Raw genomic sequence first — 15,667 nt, 5'->3', positions numbered from 1 at the left:
CTAGGCAACCTCCCCAGAGGTGCTCTCACTCCTGCCTGCCCGGGCAGTGCGCTCCTTGAGCACCCAGCGCAGGTGGGGCCGGAGCTCTCCTCCACAGGGCAGAGCTCAGCACCCATGCACGGGGGAGGAAACGCAGAGCCACAGCCCGGATGCTTGGGTCTCCCGGCTGGCATGCACGCTGCAGGTCCTGAAGCTGAGCAGATTTCCATATGCACCCCATGGCACCTGGGTCGTGGGCACAGCTACACTGCATGGCTTTGATTGGGAGCCCCAGCTGGGCTGGCCACTCCTCCCTTCCCCGGGGCAGCAGCAGGGAGGGGAGTGGTAGCCCTGCCTGGCAGCCATCGGTTGCTAGTTTCCAGCTGAGGGGAGGAGAGCCTGATGCCAGGGCAGCTCTCCCCCTTCCCCGCCACTGGTTGGACCCTGGGGTGTGTGTGGTGGGTTCTGGTGTCTGAGCCCCTGGCTGCGAGCAGTGGGAGGCGGCCCAGGGGGCTGGCGGCTGAGCCCCTGGCTGCGGGCAGTGGGGGGTGGCCCGGGGGGCTGGCGGCTGAGCCCCTGGCCGCGAGCAGTGGGGGGCCGCCCGGGGGCTGGCGACTGAGCCCCTGGCCATTGCAGGCGATGCCCCGCTGGAGCTGACGGACGACTGCTCCCTGGCCCTGGTGTGGAAGAACAACGAACGCCTCAAGGAGTTTGTGCTGGTGGAGTCCAAGGAGCTGGAGTGTGTGGAGGACCCGGGCTCAGCCAGCGAGGCAGCCAGGGCCGGCCACTTCACACTGGGCCAGTGCCTCAACCTCTTCACCAAGCCTGAAGTGCTGGCGCCCGAGGAAGCGTGGTGAGGAGGGGCTGGCTCTGCTGTGGGGTCCCTGCTTGCCCTGGGCTGGGAGAGGCTGGTGAAGGGCTCTGAGCCATGGGCAGTGTCTCCCCCCTGGGCTCTGGCCCTGGGCCTATGAGCGAGGCAGTGACTCCACATGCTGTGGGGCTGTGCTGCTCCGCCCCATGCCTGCCTCTGGCTGCTGGCCACCCCTTCGCTCACAGCTCCACTGGGTGGGGGACAGCATCCAGGCAGCCTCCTGGGCCCCTGCCTAGGGCTCTCGGGGGAGGATCAGGCTGTCTGGGCAGGGGGAGCCCAGCTGCAGCGTAACCGGCTGTGCCTCCCCAGGTACTGCCCCAAGTGCAAGCAGCATCGCGAGGCCTCCAAGCAGCTCATGCTGTGGCGCCTGCCCAACGTGCTCATCATCCAGCTCAAGCGCTTCTCCTTCCGCAGCTTCATCTGGAGGGACAAGATCAACGACATGGTGGACTTCCCGGTCCGGTGAGCCGGGCACGTCCCCTGCTCAGACCGAGAGCTGCCTTGGCCCAGCCCCCATATCCTGCCTCCCCAAGAGCACCGAGGTCTGGGCAGGCTGGGGGCTGGTGAGGGGGCAACCAGGCCAGTGGCAGGAGCAGCCTCTCATGGTTGCCTTGTCTCCCCACGAGTGTTGAGGCTTGGGCAGGCCAGGAGCCGAGGTGGGGGCTGGGCCAGGAGCCAAGGTGGGGGCTGGCCGAGAGGTCGGGGACCGAGGTGGGGGCTGAAGGCAGGAAAGTGGGAACTGGAGGGGAGCCGAGTGGGGCTGGCCGTGGGGGCGGGAGCGAAGTGGGGCTGGCCTCGGGGCGGGAGCCGAGGGGGAGGAGCTGGGGGGAGCTGAGAGCGGGGGCTGGCCAGCGGGGGAGCCCGAGGCGGGGGCTGGCCAGCGGGGTGGGAGACAAGGTGGGGCTCAGGGAGGGAGCCGAGGTGGGGGCTGGCGGAGGCGGGAGCCGAGGTGGGGCAGCTGGGGGAGGAGCCGAGGTGGGGCTGGCCAGGGGAGGGAGCCGAGGTGGGGCAGGCCGGGGACGGGCAGGGGCTCATGATTCCCTTATCTCCCCAGGAGCCTGGACTTGAGCAAGTTCTGCATCGGGCAGAAGGAGGAGCAGCAGCAGCCCATGTACGACCTGTATGCGGTGATCAATCACTACGGCGGGATGATCGGCGGGCACTACACGGCCTACGCCCGGCTGCCCAGCGACAAGAGCAGCCAGCGCAGCGACGTGGGTGAGGAGCCAGGCTGGGGCCACGCCCTGCCCAGGCGGGGGCTGTGCGGGCCGTGCGCTGACCCCGCTCTCCTCTCCCCTCAGGCTGGCGGCTCTTTGACGACAGCACGGTGACCACGGTGGACGAGAGCCAGGTGGTGACGAGATACGCGTACGTCCTCTTCTACCGCCGGCGGAACTCTCCCGTGGGGCGCCCCCCAGAGCACCGGCCAGACATGGCCGCCGCCGAACCAGCCGCCAGCCAGGTGAGAGCTGCGGTACCTGTGCGTGTCGCCTGGCCAGCTGCTGGAGGCTCTGGGCAGCCACTCGCCCATCGAGGGGCTTGGAGGGAGAAGCAGGGGTGCAGCCCCAGGCTGGGGCTCGGCATGAGGCACCAGTGGGCAGGCACCACCTGAGAGGAGCTGGGGAGCCCAAGGGGCAGGGCAGAGCGCGGCAGGCGAGGGGGCAGCAGTGCCCTTCCATCCTCAGGGCTGCACTGCGGGGAGCCCAGAAGACCCCTGTGAGTGTTACGGAGCCTGAATCCCTGGTGACCCCAGTGAGGGGGTCGCCTTGAGCGAGCAGCTGGGATGCCGAGGTGGCACCTAGCTGTGGAGCGGGCTCAGCCGCCAGCGCTGGGGAGACAGGGCTACCCGCCCCTGCAGGGGTGGCCGGTGCTGTGGCTCATCGTGTTAGCAGCAGGAGGTGTGGCCCCAGCCTGTGCACCACTGCCGAGATCCGCCGCCCTGTGCCGCTTCCGTCTGTGCCAGGAGATGGCGCCACTCAGCCAGGCTGCTGGCCACTTGGGCTTGGAGGGGCGCTTCCCAGATACTCGCTTGGCTTAGCGCCCGGCACGGCTCGTGCCAGGCTGGCTTCTTGCCTGGTTCCTCGCATGGGGCTCAGCGCTCGTGGTCGGGGCCTGGAGCGGTTGCTGCAGGCAGGAATGCAACTGGCTGCGTGGCTCCTGCCCCGGAGCACCGAGGGCGCTGTACTGAGCAGGCCCAGATCTGTGGGTGCAGCAGCGGCTAAGGAGAGGAGCTCACCCAGTCTCTGCGAATCAACGACGGCCAGGGAAACTCTCACCAGCTGGAGGCAGGGCAGGGGAGCAGTGCGAGGTGCCTGCTAGGGCGGCGTGCAGGGGATCCCCGTCACCTCCTCTCACAGCTGCCTGCAGCGGGGCAGTGTGCGGCTGCTTGGATTCCCACCTGCAAGCAGCAGGAGGCGCCAGGCTGCTCCCCCAGATCACCGCCATCATCCTGGGCACTTGGTGCCCACCTGTAGAAACCGAACTGTGACTGGCTGTTCCGAGCTCTCCTGTGGCTGCAATTGGCCATCCCTGGGAATAATCCTCCTGTCGTCTGACTGATTCTCTGGTTCCCACCTGCAAAAGCTGGGCTCTGACTGGCTGTCGTCTGATTCTCTTGCATTTGGCAAATCTGGGCTGTGACTGACGGGCGGCTGTGCCCTGCGCTCCTGGAGCCGCTGGTCTAGGATTACTGAGTCACTGCTGGGCGCTGGGAGATGCCATCCTGCAAAGCCAGCCTCGACTGGCCGCCTTCGTGGCTCCTTGGCTCACCCCGAGCCCACTGAGACGCTGACCCTGCCTAGTGCCTGTTTCTGCCTGCTGCTGGAGCCCAGGGAGGGGAGACGGCGCAGGGCCTGCTGGCTGCCCGGATCACAGGCTGCGAGTGCTGGTGGCCGGGGGAGGGCTAGCTGGCCACTCGGTGGCCAAGCTGCGCCCGGTGGGGGATGGCAAGACGGGTTGCTTGGTGTGTTCTCCTCAAGTGCTGACGCAGGTTTCCACATCGTAGGCTTCTCTGATCTGGCAGGAACTGGAGGCCGAAGAGGAAGAGGAGCCCGAGGCTCGCAGGAGGCATGCCAGGACGCCCTGTCGGCCCCGTGGCCAGAAGGCAAGCCAGGACGCCCAGCAGCACGCTGACGAAGGCTGCCTCCGATATGTTGTGCTGGGCACCATGGCAGCCATTGTAGCACTCTTCCTAAATGTCTTCTACCCCCTCATCTCCCAGAGCCGCTGGAGATAAGCACTGGGAGGGCAGCCCTGACCAGTTCCAGCCGCCCTGGCGAGGGCTGCTCTGTGCCGAGGGCATGGAGACACCTCGCCAGGTAGGTGCTGGAGTGAGCCCCACTGCCGTGACGCCCACCATGGAGACCTCGCCGGGCAGCCTTCCTTGCAGGATCCCGCTCTACAGCGTACGCAGCCAGGCTCCATCCGGCTCCTCTGGAGTGGGGACTCTCCAGGCTGCTCTGCCCATCAGCCAGGGCAGCCTTCCGGCAGCATGTGCTCTGGGGTGCAAGCAGCCGGAACGGCAGACCAGCGGAGCGCAGCTGGGCCTGCAGCGTGCTCCTAGCCTGGGAGGTCGGATCACTGCTGGTGCTGCGGCCCCGAGGATGGTACGTGCTGACCCAGGCAGGTCTTGGCCAAGCAGTAGTGAGGTTGGGACTGGTCTCCTGTACTGCAGAGCGATCTCCCGCTGAGCCTAGCGCTCCCTCTGCTCCTGGCACACAGGGTCCTGGGGTGCCCATGGCTCCAGGCGTGGTGCTGCCTGGAGATGGCTGGCAGGCTGGCCTCAGGGCCCGTCACACACAGAGTTGTTTGGGCTCATGCCCGCTGAGCTTGGCTGCCTCCCTGATGATTGGCCTGCTGGCTGTGGCCTTGTGACTAATAGTCCCCAGTGTGCAGCAGATCTGCCTGCTCTGCCCCCGTGTGCCGAGCCTCGACCACAGTCCAGCACGAGCTGGTGGGAGGTGGGGGCCAGTCTCTCTGCCCTGCCTGGGGAAAGCCCACCTGGCGCTGGGGAGGCAAGTTCCTGCCAGTACGGCTGCAAAGGGCCCTCTGTTGTGTGCTGTATGGACCATCTGAATAAAGCCGGGCTGTCCCAGCCATGCGGTGCCCGTCTCCTTTCTCTGCGGCAGGGAATGATTTGCCAGGGGCCGAGGGAACTGGCACCAGACCCCTATCTCTGCTGTAGTCACGCCACCGCGTGCCGCACTCTGCTCAGCTGTCCTTGGGCTGCTCCCAGCCTGCGGGCCTGAGAGCTGCACGGCACAGCCAGCCCACCCTACCCTGCAGCTCGTCTGAGAACAGGGCCTGCCAAGTGCCAGGGCAGAGCCTGCCCAGGCAGGTGGGGAACTGGGGCTCCAAGCGGGTATGGGCTGGGCTGGGCTGTGCTGGGCTGCGGGGGAGAGAAGCCCTGCTAACGCTGCAGAGGGACGTCAGCAGAGCTGTGGGCTGAGCTAGGAGTCTGATGTGCAGAGTAGCACTGTGGGGTGCCCGGGAGTGGGTCGCTCAGCGTGGCTCAGGGTGCATGGCATTCTGTCCAGATTTGTGCACTGCGCTGCACCGCTGTCCGATGCAGCCCAGGCGAGAAGTCTGGTGTAGGGTGAGGCGGCCCCTACTGCAGGCGATGGCATAGACCTGGCTGTCACACACCTGCGAATGCAGCACCGCATGCAGCCCCGCTGTCAGCCTAGCCCCCCGCCCAGACTGCCAGTGCACAGCCCCTGCTGGCGGGGGTGGGCGAGCCCTGGAGCGAGGCAGGGGCACAGCAGGCTCTGGCCTGGGACGGGCCGTGCCTGTGGCACTTGGCTGGCTTTGCAGGCCTGGGGCTTTGCCTTCAGCGCTCTTGGCAGCCCAGATACAATGTGGGGCGCGTGGCGGCATCTGCTGCTTGTGGCCTTGGCTGGCTGGGAGGGGAGCACAGGGCTCAAGGGCTGACCCTTGTCTGAAGTCGGTGAGGGAGACCCCTGCCAGCCAAGGAAGGGGCGACTGGCCCAAGAGTTCTGGATTCCAGCCCAGTGCTGAGCCGTGGTTCCTCTGTCCTCACAAGGAGGAAGAGGCAGGGCTGGGGCCAGTCTCTGCCCTGTCACCTGCCCCTCTGGGTCTTGGGCGTAGTCAGTACAAGTTCTAAGGACCTGCCATGGGGGCAAGGGGCAGCTCTGGGTCAGCAGGAGCTGTAGGGTCTTGCTCTTGGCCTGTGGTTTTGGCTTATCCCCACCCAACTCCGTTAGAAAAGAAAGGGAGGGCCCCGCGAGCTAGGGCCAGGCGGCCCTGTGGCGGGGAAATTGGTGCTGGCACGCCATGGGGTCCTGGGCACTGCCCACCTGGCTCTGTGCGCAGCCCACAGCCAGCAAGCTGAGGAGCGGGCTGGAGAGCGTGGGCAAACCGTGGGGTCCTGGGCACTGCCCACCTGGCTCTGTGCGCAGCCCACAGCCAGCAAGCCGAGGAGTGGGCTGGAGAATGTGGGCAAACGGTGGGGTCCTGGACACTGCCCACTTGGCTCCGTGCGCAGCCATGGCCAGCAAGCCGAGGAGCGGGCTGGAGAGCGTGGGCAAACCTTGGGGTCCTGGACACTGCCCACTTGGCTCCGTGCGCAGCCATGGCCAGCAAGCCGAGGAGCAGGCCAGAGAGCGTGGGCAAACCGTGGCGTGGCCGAGAGAAATGGATGCCTGCACTGGGCCTCTGCACTCTTGCCCCAGCCAAGGGCATGAGATCCTGGCAGCGGAGAGGGCTGGAGCCCCCATCACACAGCTCAGTAGGACCTAGCATGCTGCTTCCCCCCATGCCCGAGCCGGGCAAGGAAGCAGCTGCCCCATGTCTGGTCAATGCAGATCCTGCCCCTCCCTTGGGGGTCTCACGAGGCAGGCCATGGGGATGGGATCCTGGCTCTTACTGTGCTCTTTCTTTGGCACTGGCTGAGCTCCTGTGGGGATGTCACAGCAGGCAGGAGCCGCCTGCCTCTGATCCCATGAGCCTCCCGGGAATCACCCTGAAGAAGCACAAGGGGACGCAGTCCCAGCAGGGTGCTCTGGATCACAGGGGGCAGCCATCTCTCCGAGTCCAAGGCCACAAGGGACCATTGTGATCATCTCGTCCGATCGCTGAGACCAGATCCTTGAGGAAAACATCCAGGCTTCAGTGCTGAAGTTCCAGGGCTGGAAAATCCACTATGACCCCTGGGAAACTGTCCCAACAGTTACTTCCCCTCCCTTGTTTCCCGTCGGACTTCGTCTAGCTTGAACTTCCAGCCACAGGATCATGTTAGACTGAAGAGCCCATGTTCCCCATGTCGGCACCGCCAGGCCGGGCTCACTCACCCCGGCCCTGCCCGACTCGTGGGGGAGCTAACCAGACCGAGCCCCTCGCCTCCCTCGCTGCAGGGCCGATTTCTAACCCTTTCATCATCTCCTGGCTCTGCTCTGAGCCCTCTGCAATTTATCAACGTCCTCCTGGCATTGTGCGCACCAGAGCTGGACCCAGGATTCCCGCAGTGATTGCACCAGTGCCAGATACCGAGGCAAAATCACCTCTCTGCTCCTTCTCCAGATTCCCTCTTTATACATCCCAGGATCCCACATTAGCCTGTTTGGCCACAGCATCCTATTTAGAGCTTACGCTCAATGATTATCCATCCCTTTCAGAAGCCCTGTTCTTAGCATTGAGCCCCCGGGCCTGCAAGTACAGCCAACGTGCTCTGTTCCTGGATGGATGCACTTTCCTGGCACTGTAGTAAAATTGATATTGTTTGGTTGAGCCCAGTTTGCTCTGTATCACTGACCTGTTCCCAATGTTTGTCATTTGCAGACTTCCAGTGATTTCGTTTTCTTCCAGGGCATCGACAGAAGCGTTGACTAGCAAAGGGCCAAGAACTGCTCCCTGCAGGACCCCACCGGAAACGCCGATGGTTCCCTGCGTGCAGTGCCCCGTTGAGACCTATCAGTGAGCCCTGGTAACTCGATAGCATTCTAGTCTGCCAGGCCATGACACACATCTTCCAGGAGTCTATACGGCAGCACTAGTGCCCTGAGCCATCAGACTTGTCAGCTCATCAGAAAATCCACTTAGTTTGACAGGATGTTTTCTACAAACCCATCTTGACTGGCACTGAGGACACGATCCTCCTTCAGTTCTGCACTAGTCGAGTCCTTTATCAGCCGCTCCGTTATCTTGCCCGAGATCGATGTCAGGCTGACAGGCCAATAATTACCCAGGTCATCCCATTTACCCTTTTTAAAAATCGTTACACCATTAGCTTTCTTCCAGGGATCTGGAACTTCTCCAGTGCTCCAGCACTTCTGAAAAACCAGCCTTAACTGCCCAGCAAGCTCATCAGCCAGCTCTTTTAAAACTCTTGGATGCAAGTCATCTGGACCTGCTGATTTTAAAATGTCTGACTTTAGTAGCTGCTGCTCAGCATTCTCCAGAGACACTAGTTTGTGGGCAGTAGCCGCATGTCTTGACGAAGCAAAGCTTGGAAAGGACTCCGGGAGGAGGGTATGAAACGCCATCAGAAGGTGCTTTGCCATAATAGCGAAGAGATTCCCAAGCCGGCGGCTGGTTGCTTGGCCCAGCTTGGGGCTGTACAGCGTAGTTCTGGGCTGACCTGCAAGGGGCCCTGCGGGGATGCCGACACTTACAGTGACCGCGTTAAACAGAAGGCGGTGACGGCCGTGGGCATGGCTTATGCTCTGAAATGACTGCATTGAACTTTCTACGGATTCAGGGGCTAAGCCTTTCTCCTGCTTTACCTTTAAAACCAAACCAGCCAGAGAGAGGAGTGGCCTGGAAGGAGGAGGAGGAGAGGACGTTCACAGTGTTTTCCACCAAACACAGTGCAGAGAGATTGATACATCCCCTCTCCCTTTCCTGTGTGTTGGTTGCAAATTCTACCATGTCCCTCTAGTAACGGCGCAGTACCATTGTCAGGATTCCTTTGGTCCTAAACCCTTCAACTCCTCCTTATTGTCCTTAACTCTGCTGGCCTTAGATTTCTCCTTGTGTCCCCTGGCTTCCCTCACCAAGTTTCCCCAGTTCCTAGCTTCCAATTTATATTCATCATTATCAACTGCCCCTTCCTTCCATTTGCTATGTAGGTTTTTTTAAGTGTATATAATGCATAGAGTTGCCTCCACTTCCCCTCTGAATGCGGTTGGAGTCTTAGCCCACGCGGCCTCCTTCCTTGCATGTGGCTTTTCGAGCGCTCAGGCCAGTGCTCAGAAACCATCCCCGTGAGCAGTCGCGTTTCTGATTAGAATTCTTATCCCAGCTGTGGGGCTCAGAATTGTTTGCAGCTTTGTGACCTTGGTCCTTTTAAAGCACCGTGTGTGTCTGTCTCCCTGAGCGGGACCTGCTGAGCTCTGGGCTCAGTCCCCCTTTCCCTGGCCATTCCCACAGGCTGGATACAGCACTTTTGGAATGAGGAAATTGGCCTCTCTCGTGCTGGCCTGGCTGTTCCCAGGGCACCCTCTGCCAGCTGCATGCTGCGCTGACAGCTCCTGGTGCTGGTGCCCCCCCGGGCTGTTCCTTGAGCACCCTCCTGCTGCAGTGCTGGCTGGATCCTCAGCCCAGGTCCCACCCCCTCCTGGGAGCGCAGCGCTGGCATGGCCTGGCTAGGAACAACCCTCCCGTTGTCGCCGGTGCCCTGTGCTGGCTGCGGCTCCCTGGAGTGGTGCAGGGAGGCATGGCTGCAGCTCTGGGCGCTCACGGCCCAGCACCACCTGCTGTCGCACTGCAGCTAAAGCTGCACGGGGCTGCCCCGGTCTGTGCCTTCAGGAGAGCGTGGGCCTGGCCCTGGCAGCAGCTGGGCATCCTGGCACAGCCGCCTTGCTGCAGACAAGGCGACCCTCTGGCGCTGTGCAGAGGGCTCTGCTGCTCACTCGGGCACTGGAGGAAGCTGTTGGAGTGCTCTGGGGCCCTCAGCGCTGCGGCTGCCTCCTTGTCATGTTCTTGCTGTGCGAGGCGGCTGCTGCCGCCACTCAGGGCTCGCTGCCCCGGCCTGGTTGGTGGGTGGGTGTGGGTGTGTGTGTGCACGTACATGTACACACACGCGCACACACACACACTCTGCGGCACCTCTCTGGGCTGGGGCTGTGTCCTGAACCCCGCTGGGCCCCTCCTCCCCAGGGTCCCTTAGCACGCTAATGCCCAGGGGGCTGGGGGGGGGATAGGAGCTAGCCTGGGTTTGGCCCCTGTCCCGCTGGCCTGTGCTCGCTGCAGCCTCGGCCTGGCCCTGCACCATGGGCATGCAGGTGTGAAGCGGGAGCTGGGGGCTGGGCTGCCCACTCTGACCTCCTTGTTCTGTTTGCAGGGCATGAACCCCGTGTCGTTCAGCTCCACCGCCACCCCCGAAGGAGGCCTCCCGCCACCCCCCGCCGGGCTCCCGGATCGCTTTGCCAGCCCCACAGAGTGCCCTGCCCCCTCCTACAGCAACATGGAGGAAGTCGACTGAGGCGCAGCTGGCTGCTGACAGGGGTGGATGTGCAAGGGGCTGTTCTGTGGCTTCCCACCTCCTGCCCCTTGCCGGGGGGTCCCTGCCCTGGCCCTGCTCAAGCACTTTCCTCTCAGCCCCTGCCCTGCTGGGTAACGGTTTCATTGGCTGCCAGGCAGGGATAGGGGTAGGAGGGCCCAGGGCTGCATGGGCCTGGGGCAGCTCGCTGGGGATCACCTGGCCCCAATCCTCCATTGCCCTGTGGCCCACATGGGAACAGAACCTGCTGCTCCTTTGTGGGGCTGGGACTGGGGCTTCTCCCTGTTCCCCAGGATCTGGCAGCTCCCTGGCATGGTAATTGGGAGGATGGGTGTGGGGCAGCCTCCCTCTCCAGGGGCTGGGCCTGCCAAGGGTGGCTTTGCCTGCTCTCCTTGTCTTGCTGTTGACAAGGTCCCTGTGGTGCCCGTGCCCATGCAACTGTGGGCTCTGGCACGGGGGTCACAGCCTGGCCCTACTGCATTCTGCCAGCTCAGGCTGGGCGGGGTGAGGAAGGCAGGCGCCTCTGCGAACGGGTGCTAGAGCCAGCGGCTGCTTGCTCAGGCCCAGCAGCCGCCCCCGGCGCGTGTGCCCCCTTCTCCCGTGCATTGGTGCATTCTCTGGAATCGCATTCTCCGGCCCCTGGGATCTGACTGCTGCTGCCTCCCTTGATTCTCCCCAGGCGGAGCCCTTGCCTCCCTCCCGCCAGCTGCTGCTCCCCCTCACTTTGTATAAAGTTGGTGTTTGTCTTGAGTCATTAAATTCTATTGAACTCTGCCCAGAGCTGTGGGGCGCGTGTGTGGGGCGCTGGGTCCTAGCCGCCCATGGGGGATGCTGTCCTGGGTTTCTGCCCACCTGCAATTGCAGTGAAATGCCCTCACGTGCTGCAGCAGGCCAGGCCTGAGTCAGGCCGCAGAGCACCGCCCTGGGGGTGTGGGGCACTGAGTGCCCCGCAGAGCCATGCTGGCAGCTTGCTAGCTGAGGCCATTTCCACAGGGCTCTCAGCACCAGCTGCAGTGAGGCCTGGGCTGAGGGGGCAGGGGTAGGGCAGGAGGGGTCGGGCTAGTGGGTGGGGGGCTCACGGGGGCTTGCCCCACACACTTTTGCAGTCCAGCAGCCTGTGGGTGTGGTGCTAGTGGGCCACCACAGCTGCAGCAGCTGCTGGGACTCGGGGCCTGGGACCTCCATTCGCAGGGCTGGGAGCGGCACCAGCCCCTCATGGGCGAACCGAGGCAGCCCGGCCCCAGCCCCAGGAGGTTCTTCCAGCTCAGCTTTGAGCGCTTCATGGATTGTTTCTGAGCCCCAGCTGGCCCTGTATTCTTGCCGGCAAGTTAAAGAGGTATGAGCTGGATGAATGGACTATAAGGTGGATAGAAAGCTGGCTAGATCATTGGGCTCAATGGGCAGTGATCAATGGCTCCACGTCTGGTTGGCAGCTGGTTTCAAATGAAGTGCCCCAAGGGCTGGTCCTGGGGCCAGTTTTGTTCAATATCTTCATTAATGATCTGGAGGATGGCGTGGACTGCACCCTCAGCAAGTTTGAAGACGACACTAAACTGGGAGGAGTGGCAGATACATTGGAGGGTAGGGATGGGATATAGAGAGACCGACACAAATTAGAGGATTTGGGCCAAAAGAAACCTGATGAGGTTCAACAAGGACAAGTGCAGAGTCCTGCACTTAGGATGGAAGAATCCCATGCACCGCTACAGACTAGGGACCGAATGGCTAGGCAGCAGTTCTGCAGAAAAGGACCTAGGGGTTACAGTGGACGAGAAGCTGGATATGACTCAGCAGTGTGCCCTTGTTGCCAAGAAGGCTAAGGGCATTTTGGGCTGTATAAGTAGGGGTATTGTCAGCAGATCAAGGGACGTGATCATTCCCATCTATTCGACATTGGTGAGCCTCATCTGGATACTGTGTCCAGTTTTGGCCCCACGCTACAAGAAGGATGTGGAAAAATTGGACAGCGTCCAGCAGAGGGAACAAAAATGCTTAGGGGGCTGGAGCACATGACTTCTGAGGAGAGGCTGAGGGAACTGGGATTGTTGAGTCTGCAGAAGAGAAGAATGAGGGGGAATTTGAGAGCTGCTTTCAACTACCTGAAAGGGGGTTCCAAAGAGGATGGATCAAGACTGTTTCTCAGTGGTACCTGATGACAGAACAAGGAGCAATGGTCTCAAGTTGCAGTGGGGGAAGTTTAGGTTGGATATTAGGAAAAACTTTTTCACTAGGATGACGGTGAAGCACTGGAATGGGTTCCCTAGGGAGGTGGTGGAATCTCTTCCTTAAAGTGTTTAAGGTCAGGCTTGACAAAGCCCTGGCTGGGCTGATTTAGTTGGGGTTGGTCCTGCTTTGAGCAGGGGATTGAACTAGACACCTCCTGAGGTCCCTTCCAACACTGATATTCTGTGGGTCTATGACACCAGCTCAGCAGCGTGAGGCTGTCCCAGTCCTTAGCTGGGAATCCTGTGGAGAGCCTGGGGCTGCAGGGAGCAGTGGAGATGTTGGAAGCCATTAGGAGGCATCCCTGGCAGTCACCACTGACCCTGAGTCTCCACTGCTGTGAGCGGGATGGGGGCTTAGCTGGGGGTGCTCTCCCCTAGCAGGCAGGGCTGGCCCCAGGGGAGCAGTAGGGTGAGGGGTAGCTCAGTGGTTTGAGCCTTGGCCTGCTAAACCCAGGGTGGTGAGTTCAAGCCTTGAGGGGGCCATTTAGGAATCGGGGGCAAAATCAGTTCTTGGTCCTGCTAGTGAAGGCAGGGGGCTGGACTCAATGACTGTCATGGAGTGTTGGGGGAGTCAGGGCCTGGCACCCCCGGGTTCCTGCGATGCACCGACTCAGCCAGCCAGTAACACAGGTGGTTTATTTAGATGACAGGGACACAGTTGAGAACAGGCCTTGCTAGTACAGACAGCAGGACCCCCTTTAGTTAGGGGGGGCCCCAGGGAGGCCACAGCCCCGTTGGGGGGGGGCACCCCTCTCCATTTCCCAGCCATTCCCAAACTGAACCCCCCCCAGGTCCTCCCCCAGCCTGTGTCCCCCTTGTTCAGTGTCCCAGGCAGAGGTGTCACCTGGCCTCCAACCCCCCTCCCTTCCCCAGTGCAGCCGTCCCAGGTCAGTGCTCCCCACTCAGCATTCACAGAACACAGCCAGAACATTCCCACTTGGGCACAATGATCTTTCAGGGTCCCTTCCAGCTCTATGAGATAGGTGCTGTGGGGCAGGGAGTGGGCTAGGGGCTCAGCAGGGGGTGCTCTCCCCTGGCAGGTGGGGCTCGCCCCATGGGGCACTACGGGGGTGCTGTGGGGCAGGGGGTGCAGGCCTTGCCTCTCCTGCAGGGGGCCTCGCAGGCAGCCCCCAGCACAGCCAACGGGTGCGCCTGCTCCACAGACACAAACCCCTTGGGCTCCTGAGCTCCGCGGCACTCCCTTGGCCAAGCACTGCCTTAGCGCTGAGTGCAGGGACCTCACCCCACTCTGGGAGCAGGGCCCGCCCCACGGCACACTGCAGCCCGACACTGGCCGCCCTCCCGCCAGGAACCCACCCGGCTCTGCCATGCAGTGTTGCCAACCGAGGCACCGGTGCATCTCCCACATTGTGCAAGATGCTGTCCAGATGTTGGGCGTCCACTCCTGCCACCCTCAGACCAACGGGCAAGCGACGGGAACCAGCCGCCCCTGGAGCTGTATCCCCAGTGCTACATCAACCCCTAGCATCTGGCCCCAGGCCGCGCATGCAGCTTCTTCCAATGATGGTTCCACCTACAGTGTTACCCAGAACTACCCCCAGCCACCCACAACCCAGCAGCCCTACACGTTCACCTGGAGGACACCAGGAAAAGCCACAGACGCCTTGGAGCTCCCCAGCTGTCGCCGAAACACCTGCCCCCAAAGCGGCCGTCTCGTCACTGGCCTGCTCTGCCAGCTCCTGGGCTCCTACCGCCCTTCCCGGCAAATCAGCCCAGTCCCCCCTGAGCTCGCTGCACCCCATTCTCGCTAAGTACACCCCACTTTCCAGGGCCCCTTCGCTGCCCCCCAGCCCTGCTCGCTCTGGGCCCCGCACAGCCCAGATGCTGTCATCAGATAGAAAAGCATTATTACATTAACACACTAAGGCTCCAGAGGGGCTGATGACCCTTCTCCCCCCCAGCGTCCATTCCCCCTCGCTGTGGTTACATGGAGCCCCAGACATGCTGTGTCCGGCTGGGTTGTAAATGTCTCTGCAGCACAGTGAGTTGTCAGCTATATTTGCTTGTGCAGTGCCAGGCAGGCCTCTGGGTCTGGGCAACCATTACTCCTGGAGCGCGTGCGCTCACAGGTGCACGCGCACATCGCCATGCTCATGCACACACAGAGAAATGCACACTGCCCAGGTGCACACACACACACACAGGTGCACACTTGCACATCATGCACACTCTCACCCCTCCGTGCACATTCACACACACACACACATAAAGAAATGCACACAGATGCACACTTGCACATCATGCACACACACACACACCTCCATGCACACTCACGCTGTCACGGAGTCCCCGGTCGATGCTCTGGAACTGCTCCCCACTAAGCCAGGCAGGACTTTGGGGAGCCTCCTCTCCCTTGGAGCAGACTGTCTGCAGGGCAAGAAGCTCACACGGCTTCACCTCCTGGGTCTCTCCTTGGAGCATTCAGCATCTTCTGCCCCTCTGTGCGCTTCCCACAGCGAGTCAGGCCCAGCGGGGTCCTGGGGAAGCCACAGGGTCCTGCACCCCCCACTTTCCAATCAAACGTGACTCTCAGCCAGCCAGTAACACAGAGGTTTATTCAATGACAGGAACAGGGTCTAAAACAGAGATTGTAGATACAGCGAACCGGACCCCTCGGCCGGGTCCATTCTGGGGGTCAGTGAACCAGACCCCCACATCTGCACTTCCCTCCTCGTCCCCAGCCAGCTCCAGACTAACAACCCCCTCCAGCCCCTCCTCTCTGCTCAGCCCCCTTTCCCGGGCCAGGAGGTGGCCTGACCTCTTTGTCTCCAACACCTTCAGCTGGCACCTTTGCAGGGGAGAGGCCCAGGCCATCAGTTGCTAGGAGACAGAGTGCCAGGCGTTTAGGGGCACTGACCCTTTGCTCTGCAGCAATCACACACCCTTATCCCACCACCTAGATATTAAGAACTGCCTAGGGGACACTGAGGCACCAACACAGTATTCAGAGCAAACCTTAAGAACATTCCCAGTTTGTCACACACACATAAATGCCCACAGGTGCACACTTGCACATCATGCACACGCACATCTCCATGCACAGAAATGCAGACAGGTGCACACTGCATACTGCAAGTAAACTCGTGCACAAGGCAACACACCTGTTGGAGACAG

General features: G+C 62.0%; 1 protein-coding gene across 1 annotated transcript in view; it reads left to right on the top strand.

Moving 5' to 3' along the window:
* USP19 (ubiquitin specific peptidase 19) overlaps positions 1–4,945 on the top strand; it is a 32,146-nt gene extending 27,201 nt beyond the window's left edge. The window contains 5 exon segments of the mRNA XM_075073329.1: positions 616–832; positions 1,160–1,312; positions 1,905–2,068; positions 2,152–2,312; positions 3,855–4,945. Coding sequence (XP_074929430.1) covers positions 616–832; positions 1,160–1,312; positions 1,905–2,068; positions 2,152–2,312; positions 3,855–4,085 — 926 coding nt within the window. The 3' untranslated portion in view covers positions 4,086–4,945.
* The last annotated feature ends 10,722 nt before the right edge of the window (positions 4,946–15,667 follow it).

Source organism: Chelonoidis abingdonii, chromosome 17 (genome assembly GCF_003597395.2).
Source record: "Chelonoidis abingdonii isolate Lonesome George chromosome 17, CheloAbing_2.0, whole genome shotgun sequence".
Lineage (NCBI taxonomy): Eukaryota > Metazoa > Chordata > Testudines > Testudinidae > Chelonoidis > Chelonoidis abingdonii.
Note: the sequence above shows the minus strand (reverse complement) of the source record. Positions and strands in the feature narration are given on the sequence as shown.